General features: G+C 40.0%; 1 protein-coding gene across 4 annotated transcripts in view; it reads right to left on the reverse strand.

Moving 5' to 3' along the window:
- npr3 (natriuretic peptide receptor 3) overlaps window positions 1–18418 on the reverse strand; it is a 50511-nt gene that overhangs the window by 14728 nt on the left and 17365 nt on the right. For all 4 annotated transcript variants that reach the window (XM_007897195.2, XM_007897196.2, XM_007897198.2 and 1 more), the window contains exon 4: window positions 1943–2078. In XM_007897195.2, coding sequence (XP_007895386.1) covers window positions 1943–2078 — 136 coding nt within the window. The remainder of the gene's footprint in view (window positions 1–1942; window positions 2079–18418) is intronic.

The raw sequence follows: 18418 nt of genomic DNA on the forward strand, positions 1-18418 counted from the left end.
CCACCAAATGACATCTTACCTCATCTGCATGAAGAGCAAAACCCTTAGTCAGACATAGTTTGCACATTCTGTCTTGATATTTGACCACTTGCAATATCTAATTGTGTTTGTTCTATGGCAGCCAGACTGAAACAGATGTGTTAATCTGCTCACAGTTTATGATTCAATTTTTTGGAATACTTCTGGTCTATTATAGTAAGTATTGCTGTTTACAATGATAATGGGAGAAAAGGGGAAACTGAGATGAGAAATATATGATCAATATTTCTCTAATGATCCAATTATTTATATCCAACTTAATAAGCCAATTTAATCACTGTTTCTTAATTAATCTTACCTTCATTTATCTTATCCTTTTATCTTATTTTTGCTTTGACTATTTTCAACTTTGGTGGCGTTCTTTAAGTCTTCGCATTACACCAATGATTATGTATTTATCAGGTCAAACATATTCTCTTTCTAAATTCTTGCTACAGTTTTCGCTGATTCCATTGCCTTGCAGTGCCAATCAATTTCAGTGCTAGCCAATGTGAACATGATAGTTTAAACATAATACCACAAGTAGGTGGCATGCTTATGTGGAACTCTCAGACTAGGATGGATACACTTAATGATCATGATGGGTTTTGGCAACTGTCAAACACCTAATTGACCAAATAAAATCATGGAATAAATTGACCCATTGCTCTTTGCAGCTCTATTCCTCAGCATCTGTAACATTGTGAGTTCTTGTTTTTTCATGCTCCATGAACAAGTGAGATATCAGATACTCAGTCACAATGAACATGGCTCTGTGTAAACTGAGGAATCTTGAAGAATGTGGCAAAAACTAACCAAATTTGTTGCATTCTTAAATCTGTTTAAACTTAGTGTAGAAAATACTGAGGAGAGAAATAAATTAAACAAGTCAGTCTCAAAATCCAGTTAACTAACAATGTTAAGTTTAGAAGACGTGATAAGGCGTCTAGAAGACATGATAAGATGCTATATGAAGTGCAAGGATTATTATTATTAGTAGTAAAGTCAGATTTCAGCTCTCCATCTTCTAAGATTTAGCAACTTTTGAAACCCAGACAATGTCTTATCCAAAGACTATTCTATTTATGAGCTGAGTCATATACTCGACAGCTGAATAATAATAAAAATAATAAATAATTCTTGCATTTGATATAGCACCTTATCATTTCAAAATGTCTAAGAGCACTTCACAGAATTTGATTGTAGTGACTGTGGAGGGTGGGAACCTATGATCATAAGAACGGTCAAAGAGGAAGATTTTCGAGTGTGATTTGAAAAATATGACAAAAATTAACCAAATTATTTAGGTAAGGGAAAGAAAAATCCTAATATCGTCAGACTTTGTCAACGTTCAGGATTGAGACTTGGCTATTTTGCAAATCTCAGAAATCAATATGTACAAACCAGAAGCTGCAGGTAGTACATCAAATGCCGATTCGTGAACAGTGTGAATTAGACCCAAATCAGGGTATTCCCTGTGGTCTGTAAGGTTCTCAATGGTTTGCACTTTGTTAAACCAAGGTCTTCCCTGCCTGTTCACATGAACGTTAGAGACCCAGCGCACTATATGAAAAGAGAAAGTTGTTTCTCCCTGTCTCTTGCCCGACAATCCCCAGATAAAATTGGTCATCTAATTCATGGTTGTTTGTGAGACATTGCTGTGTATAAATTGGCTTCTGCGTTCACCTACAAAATACGCATTCACTGAACTTTAGAGTAAATCTTGTGAAGCATTTTGAGACATCTTCCCAATGTAAAATGCCCTATATATTAAATGTAAGGATTAATAATAATTTAACAAGATCAGTAAATGTATCAACCGGTGGAGAATAACTCTGAATATTTAGAATGTGCTACATATGAAGGAAGCATAGAGTACCATGATTTGACTGGAATTAGTTATGATGTCTGTATACTTCGTTACCTTCAAAGGTTGTGTTCCACATCTGATGGACAATTCTTTCTCCATCAGTTTTGCTGTAGCCCTGATTGAGAACTTCCTGAAGCGCCTTTGTATAAAGCAGAACGGCATCGTGGAAGCCTTCCACAAACATGTTCACCTGCAAAACAGATAATCAGACTATCAGCAATAGCAGAACAAATCATAATAATAATAATGAGCAATAAAACTGTTCACATTATTACACAAACTATATATTTGTAACCTTTTGAACACAATGCAATACAATTTAAATTACATGACACCTTTCATGTCGGGAGAATGTTTTAAATACAAAGCAAGTTTCACAAATTGAACACGAACAAGGTTTCTAGAAATGTTATCCTAGTCTAGATTTATTTGACGTTGTTAGCATTTCAGAGTGTTCAGAATTTGGCAAATAATAACAAACAACAACTTGCATTTATATAACGCTCCTCACACAGGGTAACGTCTCGGAGCGCTTGAAATGCTAATAATCCTGGAGCCAATCCTACTTCCTCCGTTTCCCTCTCAAATGCATCTATATTATTTGATTCAACCACCACTAAGAATGCGAATGCCACCCTCTCATTTGCTTTGTACATGAACTAGTACCTCCTAACTTCTCTTTTAGATCTCTTAATCACTACCTTATACTTGTGGCCCCTGGTTACAAACTCCCCAACAAGTGGCAACAGGCTATTTATGCTAACCTATTACAGGGTAAAAATAATCTTTGATTTGATTTAGTGTCTTAGCACATCATTGAGATGACTCAAAAACCTTCACTGGATATACTGTAAAGTGTATTTATTGACTGTGTATTTTGTGGGCAAAATACCCGAATGTAATATACAGAATTCGCCCACAAAATATATAGTCGATTTACTTTACAGTATATTCTGTGAAACGCTTTGAGACATCTCAAAGGTGTGGTAAAGCGCTGTGTCAAATGCAAGGATTATTTTTATAGAAGGATTGCAGATACTTTGAACAACCATTTGCGTGCAATAGAAATAGCGCCTTTCACATTGGGAGAAAGACCCAAAGCACGTCACAGGATTTACTGTAAAATGTAGTGATTATGTATTTTGTAGGTGAACACGGCAGGCAATTTCTGCACTACGATGTCTATAAACAGCTGTGAAGTGAGTGACCAATTTCATTTGGCCAGAAACTCCCCTCACTTTTTGAGTATGGATGATAGTGAAGTCTCATCCTAAGAATAGCATCTCCAACAATGCTGTACTTCTCCAGCATTGCAATAGAGTCCAGCCTAGACTATGAGTTCCTCTTCGACATGCTTATAGTCATCTTCTTTCTCCCTCCGACTTAAGAGTTGTGCTCCACCACTGTCAAGTGCTACCCTGCATGGGGGCACTATATAAATTCAAGCTATACTTATGAGTTCAAAGCCCCAATGTGAGGCTTGAACCCAGAACCTTCTGATGTAGAGGCGAGACTGATACCAACAGAGACAAGTTGTCACACTATAAAGGGAAAATTTTCAGTTTTCCTATTTAACACCAGCAAAAATGATTACACACCAGGTGGCAACACATCTCTCTGAGCAAGTAACTCCTTTCTTTTTGGCTTCTAGAGGCAGCCATTTTGTTTAGTCCTAAGTGGGCACATTTTATTTTGTAAATTTTAGACCTTTCATTTTTTTGGGTAAGGTATATATTTTTCAGCATCAGTCCAGCATCAAGACCGGGAAAGTAAGATTTTTTCAAAAAAATAAGAGACCAATGTTGGGTCTAAAAAATATTTTAAAAAATTTCCCACCTTATATTTAAAAAAAGGCAGACACGAGGAATTGAGAAGGAAGCAACCATTTACCTGGAGGGGTGTGCTGCCATCTGGTGGGCAATAGTTTAATCCAGCATTAAATAAGGAACACTGCAATCCTCTTCCCTTAATCTGGTGGTGACCAACCTGTGGGCACTGGGCCGGAAGTGGCCCACAGGGCCAACAAGATGCAACCTCTCCCCCCCACAAACATTCACACAAGTCTAGGTAAGTTCCTGTTCGATTGGTAGTGTGTATTCATTTCTTTCTTGATTAAATATTTACGGCATAAATCAAGAAATCTTCAATCAAGAAAATGTATATTGTTGGCCGACCATAAAGGTTGGTCACGACTGTCTTAATCCAAGCTCGACCCTCAGAAGGCTCATAACAATTAGCTCATTGTTTGTGGAACACTGCTGGTGTAATTTGGCTGCCTACATAACATCATTCACTACAATACGAAGTAACTCTTTTTGATAAGTGTTTGAGGTGTTTTATAGAATTATATAGAATGGAAGGGCAACAATACACCCATTTGGCCCAACTGGTCTATGCTAGTTGTATATACCCCACATGAGTATTAACTCCCGTTCCCCTCTCCTACATCCTTTTTCCTTTCTTTCTCACAAAAATGCATCAAATTTCCTCTTAAATGCGTTAATGCTTTTGCTTCAGCCATAGCTTTTGACAGTGTTCCACATTCTTACCATGCTCTGCATTGAGATGTTCCTCCTAACTTTCCTTGAGGCAAACAATTTATACTCAGCAATTTCCATCAAACAGCCATGAAATGACTTTTATCTGAGGGACCATTGATCATGATATCAGGAGAATCTCCCTCCTCTTTTCAAACAGCACCATGGGGTCTTTCAACATACATCTGAACAGGCAGGTGGGATCTCAGTTTGACATTTAGCCAAAGGCACCTCTAAGAATGCAGTGCTCCCCAGCACTGCAATGGAGTGTCAGCCTACATTATATGAGTTCAAAATACCAATGTAGCGCTTGAACTCACAATCTTCTGACTCAGAGGCAAGAAGACTACCCACTGAGCTTGGCTGACCCCTAAGTTACTCCTAAATGCCCTTTAACAAGCAGCTGTAAACAATCTGAACACTGGGTTCTGAAATGCCAGGAACAAAACCAAACTCAACATCACCACTGGATAAATAGCCAACAAATTCTCAGCCTTCACTTCCGAGTGAAAAAGATTAGGGTGTGAGGGCAGCCTCATCGTTCCCCCATGAGGAAGCCTACAAGATAAAGTGAGTATCCTAAGATTATATCATTCAGCCTCGACCTCACCAATTTCTGATTGCAGTTTTATGGGAAGCATTCAAAGTCAATCTGCCTTTGATCTGTTGCTACAAGAGGAAGTCTGTTTAACTGCGCAGCAGCCATCAGTTTAATGAACTCTGTCCTTGCTGTTTTTGGACCCGGCTCAAGCCTGATGTTGTAAAATCAACGGACAATAAAATCATCCATCTCCTCTGTAGATGTCCACTGTAAGTCACCATTTGTTGTGGTACACGCAACATAAGGGGGAGTGTAAGTTAAAAGAAATTCCTCTGTTCTTTTAAAAGCAGCAGGTCTCCTGACCCCATCGTACAGATTTTCAGCACGCTGCTCTTTTTTTACACAACAGATACCAGATATGTAACATTAGCACAGAACATGTTGAAAAGACCAAGCATTTGACAGAAGGAAATGAAACATTTCAGCTTCACTGTGTCCTGGTCTTGAACCCTAAATCGTCTTCAGGAGAAGGGTTTTCAGTAAAAAATAAGAAAAGAGGCCACAAATAAGCTGTCGAGATCAGTGTGACAATCAAGAGGACGAAGGGGCCTCATAATTTGCTGTGCGCAACTGGCTGCTGTTTCACCAACAAAATGTACAGTCAATTCACCTTACAGTATATTCTGTGAAACACTTAACGACATAAGGTGCTTTAGCAAATGCAAGGATTGTCATTATTATGAACTCTATGCCCATTGATGAGCAACTTAATGTTAATCCTGAACCTAACGACTATTTTATTGCCAGTCAGCTCACAGTGATAGTTTTATAATGGGATTTCAACAACAACTTGCACTGGGAAATATGCCTTTCATGGTAGTTAAATGTCGAAACGCGATTTCGTCATTATCAACCAGTGGCATTGCACCCAATCTGGTTGTTATTTTGGAGAACAGGCGCTGTATCAGATGCAAGATTTATTATTTGGTGATTAACAAATGGTGCTGCAGACTTTTCAGTGCTCATAAGGATGCAAGCTGCTAGAAGCGAACATGTAAATGACGGAGGGGGGAAGGGAATGGGGTGAGAGAGGGTGGCTCAGGGTTATTTTCAGAGCTGCAGCCTCCTGCCTAAGAAGAGAATCTTCTTTTCCTGCACGACAGCCAATGAGTTTGTGCTTTTCTTCCTTCAGAAGCTTCTGCATTGTTTAGCCAAAGTAAAAACGTCAGTAAAATTAAATGAAGATTTTACACACAATGTCTAACCTTTTGCAGTAATCACAGCCCCAACTAATGTACTCATATTGAGTGTTTGGTGGTACAACTCCTTTGCATTGCCTCATGAGAATGAACAGTTCATGTTCGATCGGAAGTGTGTTTCCTGGTTTTTCTTGATTTAATATTTCTTGATTTATGTCATAAATCACTGCTTTATAGAATAGGCACTCTATCAAAGGTAAGGAATATTATTTAGTGAACAACAACTGCTTACATTTACACATTTATGCTTCATGTTTCATAGCACTTACAGGTCTAGTTTGGACACTGAGCAAGGGAGAGAGAAGGGGAGAAGGAAGTGGGCAAAATAATAATAATAATCCTTGCATTTGAAATAGCGCTTTTCACGTCTTCTAGACATCCCAAAGCGCTTCACAGAAAGGCTGTAAAGTGAATTGACTGTATACTTTGTGGGCGAACGTGGCAGCCAATTGCGCACAGCAATGTCACACAAACAGTCGTGGATTGAAAATGACCAACTTTTTTTATTATTGTTTTGTTTTTTTTGGAGGGATTATTATTAGGCTCTGTGTGGAGTAAGGAAACTTGCCCAAGGTTTCGCCCTGACTGGAATTGAACTCAGGTCTCTCACTTGCAAAGCGAGTGCTCTAACCACTGAGCTGTAAGACTCCACGTCATGTTCAAAGAGGTAAGGTTTGAGGCAGGACTTAAAGACAACAACAAATTGTATTTATATAGGCTCTTCACACGGGGCAGACTCTCAGAGTGCTTGAAAAAGCCAGAAAGAGAGAGATGGAGTGGTAGAGGGAGGGAACTGAAGGCTCAGTCACTGATGGTGGTGCTGTGGAGAGGGCAGGAGGGCACTAAGAGGGCAGTAAGCCTGAGTTCTCTGAGCAGACGGGGCGAGCGGAGGAGTAGGGTAGAGATTGGAGAGATAAGGGGATGCCGGGGAGTGCAAGGATTGAATGAATGTTTATTGCTCGCCATGACGCAAGTTAATAGAAACGACTGATCTGTAACTGGCAAAATTTATCCCGGTCAGGTCTAGGACGAATGTATTATGTTTTAAATGACCTTTATCCCTTACGTAATATTATTTCAATGACAAACTGAGGATATAGAGACTGTAAGGTTCTTTTCTGTCCATTCATCCCGATATCACACAGTCGAGTAAACTGATAAAAAGAATTAACTTTGGGAGAATATTTTTCATGTTCCTGACAATAGTAATGTGAAACACTTAAATCAGTATTCTGGTTGCTTATCGGCTGGATAATAACATGCCTGGAATGCGTTTTCAAAATCACTGGGATTGAGGCATGACAGGACCTTTAGTTGGATGTTTCAAAAAGTACTGTGAGCGCTGAATAGAGCTATTCATTCTGACAAATTGTCGCGCTGAAATATTCCTTCCTATTCTTATGTCTGCAGGAGACACAAAGGCCTGTCTTTCAGCAGTCAGTCACCGCTTGGCTGAGTGCATTGAAGAACAAGTCAGGCATTTACGACTGAACATGTCCCTGTTTTCTTCACAGTGGCTCCCCGACAAATTAGTTGCAAATGAACTTTCCTTTGTTAAAATTTGTCAGTGTACCTGTTAAATTCCTCTTTCCCAGCGATGGCTGGCACAGATTTCAGAACGTTATGGCACAGCCTGATCTAAGGAAGTCTGAGTTTCATTGTGACCTGTAGACTCCAAATTCCAGCACATGTTAGCCTGAGGGATTATTTGACCTTAAAATATAAGACTGCGCAAAAGTATGTGAGATTTCTTTAATCAGGCTTTAACTCGAAAACTGGTTCTTTTTAAAACAAAGCTGCGTAGAGCAGCAGGATGAATTTCAGAATTTTTTCCCAATTCCGCTCCACTCCATCTTGAATTTTTTTAAATCCTTCAAAAAAAAATTTAGTCACTCAATCTACGATTGTTTGTGGGACACTGCTGCACGCAATTGGCTGCCGGATTTCACCCACTAAATACACAGTCAATTCATTTTACAGTATATCCTGTGAAGTGCTTTGAGACGTCTCGAAGAAGTGTTAACGCGCTATATCAAATGCAAGGATTATTATTATTATTTTAAGACAAGCAAGCTAAGACTAGGGCGGAATTCAGGCTCAGTATATACATTCACAATTGACTAATCATTTCAGGAGAATGCACCTCTCCACCTCCTTCGGTATTAACATGTAACACTAGCCCCTGGTTTTCCTAACCTTTTGTCACTGCCCGGCTTCTACTGAATTTTCCCTTGAAATTGGACAATGGGCTGTAATTGCTCTGGCTCCTATAAACTGCACTTAGAAAAGAAAGTGGCCAGGCCGAGGGATGCTAACGTGGACAAGTTAAAGGAGCGGTGTCACCGTATTCAAGGAGTTTTCGGTCAGCCCATACAAAAAACTGCTACATTAGCAGAAGTTCAAGGCTGCAACGGTTACTTTACTTGTTGCAGCTTGAACATTTGCAATGTGAGATTCTGCACTTTGTTTGGGTAAATTGGTTTATTTTATCTTTCACTTCCATGGACTTCACGCACTGCTCGCCTTTTCCCTGTCCAACAAAGCAAGCGGCAGATGTTTTCCCAGAGACTGTCAATGTTACTTTGCAGCCGGCCATCAGCAGCTGTGCTGGAGTAGCACAGCATTGACCAGTCCTGATTCTCTCTCCCTCGCTGCTGGAAATCACTCGGTCTCTTCTCAACCATTCCACACAGCAGCCTGATACAGATTAGTAAATGCACCATGTTGGGGTATTACAGAGCTCAACGCACATCTGACCATGGTTCATTGAAACCACACTCACCCCCATTCTTACCATGCTGTGAATCTCACTGCGTTTGCTCTGTTTATCTTTCTGATACACATATATCGTGGCACCCTTCTCTCTTTGTAAACAACGTTAAGTTTCTTGCACGTTTTTTTTAACACCCACCAAAATTTCTCCAGTACAGATTTAAAACATGCATGAAAAAACTCTCATTACTGGGCTGCCTGTAGCTCCATTTCATTCTTAAGAATAATAATTTGCATTTACACATGTAAAACAAAACGTCTCAAAGTGCTTTACAAAGTACAAAATGGTTAGAAAGAAAGCAGAAACTGTTATACAGGCAAATGCAACAGTTGGTCTGTGGCAGAAATGTCCTACCAACAACAAAGAGATAAGTAGCCAAGGAACTAGAATTTGTTGTAAGTTTGGATGAGAGAGAGGAATATAATAATGGTATTGATTATAATAAAATAATAATCTTAGCATTTGATATAGTGCCTTATTACATCGTTGAATTAGCTATATATTTTGTGGGCGATTAACATTTATATAGCACCTTTCAAGTCAGGAGGGTGTTTCAAAAGTGCTTTAAATACAACGGCAGCCCAAGTAGTGAGGGGCCGAGGAGGGTTGGGGGAAGGGTGAGCAAAAGCATGACTGAAAAGAAAGGTCTTAAGGTGGGCTTTAAAGATTAGGGGGAGGGGGGGGGAGTTGAAGGAAACAACAGGATGGAGTTCCAGAGATCAGGGCGACAGAATGGCTGGAAGCTCGCCCACTGATGACAAGGTAGATCAAGCAGGGGATATGAAGCAGGCCTAAGTTAGCTGAGTGGAGGGAGCGGATGGGGTGATAGGATTCCAGGAGGTCACTTTGAGACATTCTCCTGACATGATAAGGTATTATATCAAATGCAAGGATTATTATCCTTTTGTACTGTCGTACAGTGTAAATCAAACACCACACAGAGATTTAATGAGTAAAGTTAAAATTTTTCTCATCTTTCCCAAGTTTTTGTCTCTCTCTCGCTGGCGTACAAAAAGCAGTTGAAGAGTATTATTATTAACAATAATAGTATTATTATTAATAAGTATTATTATTAACAATAATAATCCTTGAATTTGATATAGCACCTTTTCATACCTTCAAGACATCTCAAAAAGCTTCACAGAATATACTGTAAAGTGAATTGACTGTATATTTTGTGGGCAAAACACGGCAGCAAATAATTGTGCATAGCAATGTCCCACAAACAGCCGTGGATTGAGTGAGCAAATTATCATTTTTTTATATATTTATTTTTGTTTTGACGGGATTATTACCCGCTGAAAAGTGATCCGCTAATTGACTAACAATTGGGTTCCTACTTCTTGCTCGGTAAACAGAGGCGTGTGGAGTAAGGAAACCTGCCCAACGTTTCACCCTGTCCAGGAATCAAACCCAGGTCCTTTCGCTTGCAAGGCGAGTGCTCTAACCACTGAGCTACAGGACTCCACAAGAATACGTTTATTGTGCAGATTTTGTTTAGCAATTGGATGCCAATATGAAGAATACATTGTTTTGTGCATTCACACAGGTCAGCTTTGCTCTTTGCCCTTTGCCCCTGGGTCATGACTTTACCATTGAGCGAAAACGAGACATAAAGTGAGAGGTTTCAGCTGCAGAAGTGCACAAACCCTGCATTCTTGCAATTGGCTTCCGCCCTGGAAACTTCAAATATCTTCACAATAGAGGACACACCGGGAAAAAAAGTTTGTGTCAGGGTGGCTACTTTAGCTACTGTCTTTATATCAGGAGAGAGAGAGAAAAATAATCATTGCTCTAGGGGGGTTGTGAGATAAATGTAATTGTCAGCGTCATGAGTCAGCTGCAGAGCTACAGGCAATCGCAAACCGTATCCATCTGGTTTGCAAACGTATTTCAATCTAATTTAAATGAAAAGGTTGGAAGCATCAACGTTTAATCGACTCTTAATCTGCCCTATAACCAGAATGCTACAGGTTAAGTGCTTTCTTTTCTCTCTAATCGACATTGATTCTGATGCTACATTTGTTGGGATAAAACAAGTCTACAAAATGCAATGTGACTGTTGCCTTCCCCCCCCTCCCCCTCTCAGTTACAATACTGCAACCAAATAGTATCACCAAAGCTATCATTGACATCAGTGTACAAAACAAAAACAGAAGTCGCTGTGAACACTCAGCAGGTCAGGCAGCATCTATGGAGAAAGGAAAGTGAGTCAATGTTTCGGATCCAAGACCCTTTGTCGAAACTGGGGAATGTTGGAAGGGAGAGGCTTTTAAGGGCTAACAGAGAGGGGGAGGAAGGGCAAAGAAGACAAAGGAGAAAATGGGGTAGAGGACAGGGGATGATGAGTTAAAGAGATGTTAATGATGCAACAAAGGGGGGGAAATAGAGGTGTTAATAATAACAATAATAATAATCCTTGCATTTGATATAGCGCTTTTCCTAGTCTTCTCGACGTCTCAAAGCGCTTCACAGAATAGACTGTAAAGTGAATTGACCGTATATTTGTGGGCGAAATGCAGCAGCCAATTGCGCACAGCAGCATCCCACAAACAGTCGTGGATTGAAAATGACCAATTTATTATTTTTTTTTGTTTTGGAGGGATTATTATTAGACGTGTGGAGTAAGGAAACTTGCCCAAGGTTTCGCCCTGCTTGGAATTGAACCCAGGTGTCTCCCTTGCAAGGTGAGCAGAATAATGCAGAAAGAATTTGCAACAGAACAGGCAGATCAGGGAGAGAAAAGGTGTCTCCTTTTCTCTCCCTGATCCTCAGAACATGAAGGGTCGTGGGCCCGAAACGTTGACTCACTTTCCTTTCTCCATAGATGCTGCCTGACCTGCTGAGTGTTCCCAGCGACTTCTGTTTTTGTTTCAGATTTACAGCATCTGCAATATTTTGTGTTTTGTTCCTTCATTACAATGTTATAGTCGGGTGGCTAGTCAGCACTTCGACATTTGATAGGAACTCAGAGCGCTTCACAAAGACGGAGTTGGACTTAAATTGGAAGGGCATGGGTGACCACAGGGGCAGTCAAAGAGGCGTTTTCCTTTAGGCATGATTTAAAACCTGCCATGCCTGTTAGAGGCAGCTCATGCTGCCTGTTATGAGAAGCCAACAACAACTTGCACATGTAGAGCATCTTTCACAGAGTGTAGTGTCTCAGAGTGCTTAACAGTGGTAGAGCATGATGCTTTGCTAAGGGGAGGGAGAAGGTGACTGTAGGCATGGTCGAAGAGGAATCTTTTAAAGCTTGAACTGAAATGGATAAGGAAGGACAATTTTTTAAAGTTAGCCTCGTTTGAAGTACCACAGGTTTTCCCTAAATTAAAATTTTCTGCATATGGGAAACATGCAAATATAACAGTGCAAGTAATCACTCGAACAGGCAGGGCACTTCCATAAGGAATCAACCTAGTGACAGCAACTGAAGCTGATTCATTAATCTTAAGAACAAAGGGAGCAATTTTCTTGTTGCAAATTGTTTAGAATGATCAAACAGTAGATCAATCACACTATCTGCTCAGCACTGCCTGAGGTTTGTATCCAATTAGGAAGAGGCAACATGAAGCACTTAAAAGGGTTCCCTTTACAATGAGCAGTTAACAAGATTGTTGATGCATGTGCTGCAGTTAAGAAAATATCTCTAAGTCCACACATTCTCAACCTCTTGGCTAAGACCAAGTGCTTGTCTACAGGTGACGATATGATGCAAGTGACCATATTGAGATAGACTAAAGAATGGGACCCTGCTGTGTGCAGTTGGCTGCCACTTTTCGTCCACAAAATACACAATCAATCCACTTTACAGTATATCCTGTGAACCATTTTGAAACTTCTCCATGACACAATAAATTGCTATATCAAATACAAGGATTATTATTACCATTAATGGTTGCCTGCCAAGCTCCAGATCATAGATTGATGCCTGTGGGAGACCTTGGAGAAGTACAGATGCAATATTTTTTTCATAATTCCTTTCAAGCTTCATTCTTTCCTTTTTTAAACCTAATTTTTTGGGGTCTGTCCAATGTCTGATACATGTGGAAACCCACTATCATGCTTATCACCCCTCGCCTCCAGTCAATCCCTATCTAATAATATAATGGCAGCTACAAGTGGAGAACAGGCCATTACCCAGCACAAAATATACATTGTCAAAACTGCAGTATCTGTACACAGTTTGTTGATTTAATTTCAGATGATACTCAAATACCCCTCTGTTCAGTAAAACTGAGACCGTGAAAAAATATTTAACTCCCAGCTTAACTATCTTCCAGCAACAATTAAGCTCCTTAATTACTTTTTCCAACAAGGTTTTCAAGAAACTGTTATTCCATCTCGTACCCTTAGAGCTGAAATTAACTTTTTTTTAAATCTTAAAAGAATAAAAGCCTCTCTATCACTGGGAAGCCAATTTTCCTTTACTTGCTAATCAGGTGTCAAATATTCTAAACAGGAGGAAAATTATTCTCCTGAGTCCTGACCTGTGAGATTTTTCATTCGCTGACCAATTTGATAGTTCATCAAAATCTTTCCATTCTGACCAAGACCATTTTCTTCATTTTTGACACACTCTTCACCTTTGACCTCATTCCATAGTAAACACCACCAAACCCCTTGTTCATTCTTTTTTACTTCCAGACTTGACTTCTCTAATGCACTTCTCTTTCATCTCCTCTTTTATCTTTTAGTTCCTCTAACCACAAGCTGAAGCTCATTCAAAACCTTGTCTACTGTAAACACCAAAAAGCCACATGCCATTCACACCAGTCCTTAACCAGTTTCCCTGCCTCCCAATGGATCAATTTCAAAGTCCTCACCTATAAAACCCTTTATGCCTGAATACTTTATTGCTAGATGAAGGGTTCTGTATAAATGAACCTTGAATCTCACAATTGGGTGGTGCACTGTATGATAACTATGGAGGTATCTCCTCCAGTCAATGCCAATTAGTACTTCTCAATGTCAAGCAATACTAATCGGTATTAATCAATGTCAGTAAATGTCAATCATCTCAATGCCAGTCTTTTCTTTATCAATGCCAGCCATTGCCAGTCAATGACAGCACACCTTTTTTCTTTCCAATAACCCAAATCCACATGAAAATACCAGCCTCTTGTTTGGATTCTGTAACACACAGCACAATCTGTTTCATATCCCCTGGGTCAGGAATGATACGTTCTTTTCAAACTCTGCTTGTTTTTTGCTCACAGACGGAAAAAACATGCTTTGAAATATTTGGAAAAAGATATATTTTATGCAGGATTAGATTCCATTTTATATCCCTGCTAATTTCCTGAAGCACCAGACTGGCACACTATGTGACCATTCTGCAAAACGATGCGAGTACATTCAGTGAATACAAGTTACATTGTTAACATTCCAAACATATTAACATTTCTAAATCAGTAATGAAACTGTTATTTGTCATTACTGAGCCTCTCAGGCCACATTACATCCTCCTACATGGGAACACAGGAATGTAGAGGACCGGAAAAAAACCATTGCGGTCCATCTAGCTGGTGCCAAAGTTTAAAAAGAAATCATAGACTATTCCATTTCTCAGATCCCTCAATCGATTCCTTCGCCAAATAGCTTTCTATTTCCCACTTGAATTTGCTGACAAGTTTGTCTCCACCATCTCCCTGGCTAGTCCATTCCACACATTCACTACTCACTCCGTTAAGTAATTAAATCTAAACTGCCTGTGCATCTTCTTGTGTGAATTTGCCAAACAAAAATCAGTGGGGGGCGGTGGAGGGGGGTGGGGGGAATGGAATTGTATTTTGTTCAGAACCAAGAGTTTTTTTTGGAACTGTGGCACGTTGCTTAATAATAATACTAATAATAATCATTGTATTTGATATAGCACTTTATCACGTCATTGAGATGTCTTAAAGCGTTTTATAGGATATACTATAAAGTGAATTGACTATGTATTTTGTGGGTGAAGCTTATGAATTATTGATACTGCAGAGACGAATCCAAACTTGTAACTGAACCAAAGGGATGTGAACAGCGGCATTCGTGTATAGAGTCAGCTCTGCATCAAACTTGCTTAAATAAAAAAAAATTGCCTCTTTGAGGAGATCTCCCTGCTCTTCTGAGCAACTCTGCTTACCATGCTGCTAGAGAGGAGTTCCTTGTACCTGATATCTCCCCAGCAAGAGATCAAAACTTGTCTAACTACTGATTAATCTCCGGGGGAGCGGGTAGTTGGTAAGGATGATCTCTTTCAGGTTGACTTCGCTCCAAGATGATATGACTAACAATGGAAGATCCTTGTAGTTTGGTTCCTGAGCCAGACAGGAGTTCAAGGTTCATTAGCAAGGCACGGAGGAGAATTGATTCTTCCTACCTGGCTCTTGTCAACCCTATACACCAAACCCCTAATGACAAGGATGGTTCATAACATCCAGGCTTGACTACGCCAACTCCCTGCTTGTTGGCCTTCCCAATTCCTCCCTCCATAGGTTGCAGATCATCCAAAACTCTGCAGCCCATGTCCTCTCCTGCACCAAGCTCCGTGACCCTATCACCCCCATCCTTGCCTGACCCCACTGGCTTTACATCACACAGCGGATACAGTTCAAGATCCTGGTCCTCACTTTCAAAGCCGTACATGGCCTCGGTCCCCCCTACCCCTGCGAGCTCCTAATCCCCTACCAACCTGCCCAATCCCTCCACTCAGCAAGCTCCAGCCTGCTTTACATCCCCCGCCTTGCCCACCCCACCAATGGTAGATGGGTCTACAGCCACACTGCCCCCACCCTCTGGAACTCCATCCCGCAGTCCCTCCGCCCCTTCCCCTCCCTTTCCTTCTTCAAGACCAATGTCAAGACCGTCCTCTTCGACCGTGCATTTGATCACCCTGCTTCCCCCCCTGTCCTCCACCCTCCCCAATCCAGACCCCCAGCTCGGGTCCGAACCACTGACTGTCCATCGCCTTGGGACGTCCTCCCAACGTGAAAGGCACTATACAAGTGTAATTTTGTTGTTGTGGTTGTAGCTGGACAAGCAGTGGGAAGCTTACCAGGGCTTGCAATGGTAAACCAGGCGGCTTTAGCTGGCTAAACTCCAGCAATAACCTAATGCACATATTTGAGGTCTCCCAGACCTTGCCTCTTGCCAACCTCTGCCTAAATACAATAATTTGAATAAACTTATTCTATGCTGTTTCAGTTCCAATATTTAAACTAGCCAGAGTCTGTCAGACCATTTCAACTAAAAAATCTAAGAATACATGGACTTGCAGAAAATATTTCCAATTTAGTCTTAATTGGGAAATGAATGTCTACAAATCTTAAATGAAGATTAAATTTACTTTTAAAAAATCAAAAATTTTGCATGATCTTAAAATTTAAGACAACGGCAAAGACAATGATAAATTTCAGCCATCTGGTTCAAGTAAATTAATTTAATACCCTGAATAATCATGCGCAAAATGAGTGGAGATGTACATCTTGGGAATCTGTGGAAATATTTTGTTTAATAATTAATGTGAGGAAATTATTATTCTACAGCATGTTTACGTGGAGTCCTGTAGCTCAGTGGTTAGAGCTCTCGCTTTGCAAGCGAGAGATCTGAGTTCAATTCCAGGCAGAGGGCGAAACCTTGGGCAAGTTTCCGTACTCCACACGCCTAATAATAATCCCTCCAAAACTAAAAACAATAATTAAATTGGTCATTTTCAATCTACGACTGTTTGTGGGACATTGCTGTGCGCAATTGGCTGCCGCGTTCGCCCACAAATATACAGTCAATTCACTTTACAGTGTGTTCTGTGAAGCGCTTTGGGACGTCCTCCCGACGTGAAAAGCGCTATATCAAATGCAAGGATTATTATTATTATTATTATTATTATTATTTCCTATCTAGCTGTTCATTTCATGTAGAATTTGGGGAATAATTATTTTAATTTATTGAACAGAGAATTAATGCACTTGAAATCCACATTGCTGAGTTAGACGTCTCAAGGACCTTAACAGGGCGGACATCCGAGCTGAGGATGGGAGCCGAGGCGGGGAGTAACTTAATTCAGTCTTTGCTTTGAAGCTATTTTTCGGTAGTTCTTAAAAATAAAATAAAGAGACCCGGCATCAACATTGGAACTATTTATGAATTTGACAGATTGTACACACTCTGAAATGCTCAGTTAATGAAATAAATGTAAATCCATTTATCTTATTATCCATTGATTCCAGGTCCAATGTCTAGACCTAGGTATTCCTATATACCCGGATCTGCCTAAACCAAAATAATAAGAGTGTTATGATTTCTAAAAAACACTTGACCTCAAGACAACTGAGCTTTTACTTGTTCTGTTCTGTGTTCTTTGAAGTCCTCAACACTTTTGAAGAGGATGCCATGAGTAATTGGTCTGCTCTTCATGGGTGTAATAAACTTCCAAAAAGAACAAAGAACCATGGCCAGAGATTATATCTAAAGTCCGGATATGTACAGAATGGTCGGCTCATGTCCTTTATCACTTCAAAGATCTGACATGTGTCTCCAGCTTTGGTGCTGTGTTAGTCATTCGTCTGTGAGGAACAGAATTATATCTATGCTTACACTGTAGCGCCATTCTGCTTCAAAATGTAAAATCTTGCCGAATTGTAGAAGTGTTCAATCTTAATTTGAAAGATGGTATTCCATAGGTCTAATTGTATTTTACAATATAATATATAATATTTTACAATCCCCAGATCGGGTCCAAATCCTTGAGTGTCCAGCGCCTTGAGATGTCCTCCTGATGAAAGGCACTATACAAATTGTTGTTGTTGTGTCTAAAAAAAATACCGCTTCCACTTACGAATCCCAAGAGGTCAAAGTTCAACAAACAGAGGCTGGTGATCAAAGCATTGGTTGCTTCTCACAGTCAGTTTGCTTTATGGCCCTTTTTCAGACAATTGGCTTAGATTTTACAAATTTCAGAATCCAATATTCCACTTATAGCTATAGAATCCATTCACTTCCCAGTTGGTTAGGGTGGTCCTTTCCACAAAATCAGCAGGACAAAGCTTGCCAGAGAATGCCATCAATGGCAAACCATGAGATTTTAGCTGGTTAAGCACTCTGAGACACTACCCTGTATGAAATGTGCTATATAAATGCAAGTTGTTGTTTTTGTATGTTAGACTCCAGCAGTACCCAAACACACTCTCTGGAGTTGGCAAACCTTGTACCTTGCCAACATATGCCTAATACACTGCAGAATTATCAAGGTGCATTCCTTCAGGGATAGATTGCTCATTCCAGGAACAGGTAAATTTTCATGCATAAGTACCATACATATGTGGAACACTCAAATTTGTTTTGGATACACTTAAGCATAGTGATGAGTTTCCAAATGCATCAAACACCCGACTGAACAAAAAAAATCATTGAGGCTTTCCTTTGAGAGTACTGACCAATCAA

Source organism: Callorhinchus milii, unplaced genomic scaffold (genome assembly GCF_018977255.1).
Source record: "Callorhinchus milii isolate IMCB2004 unplaced genomic scaffold, IMCB_Cmil_1.0 Scaffold1, whole genome shotgun sequence".
NCBI lineage: Eukaryota > Metazoa > Chordata > Chondrichthyes > Chimaeriformes > Callorhinchidae > Callorhinchus > Callorhinchus milii.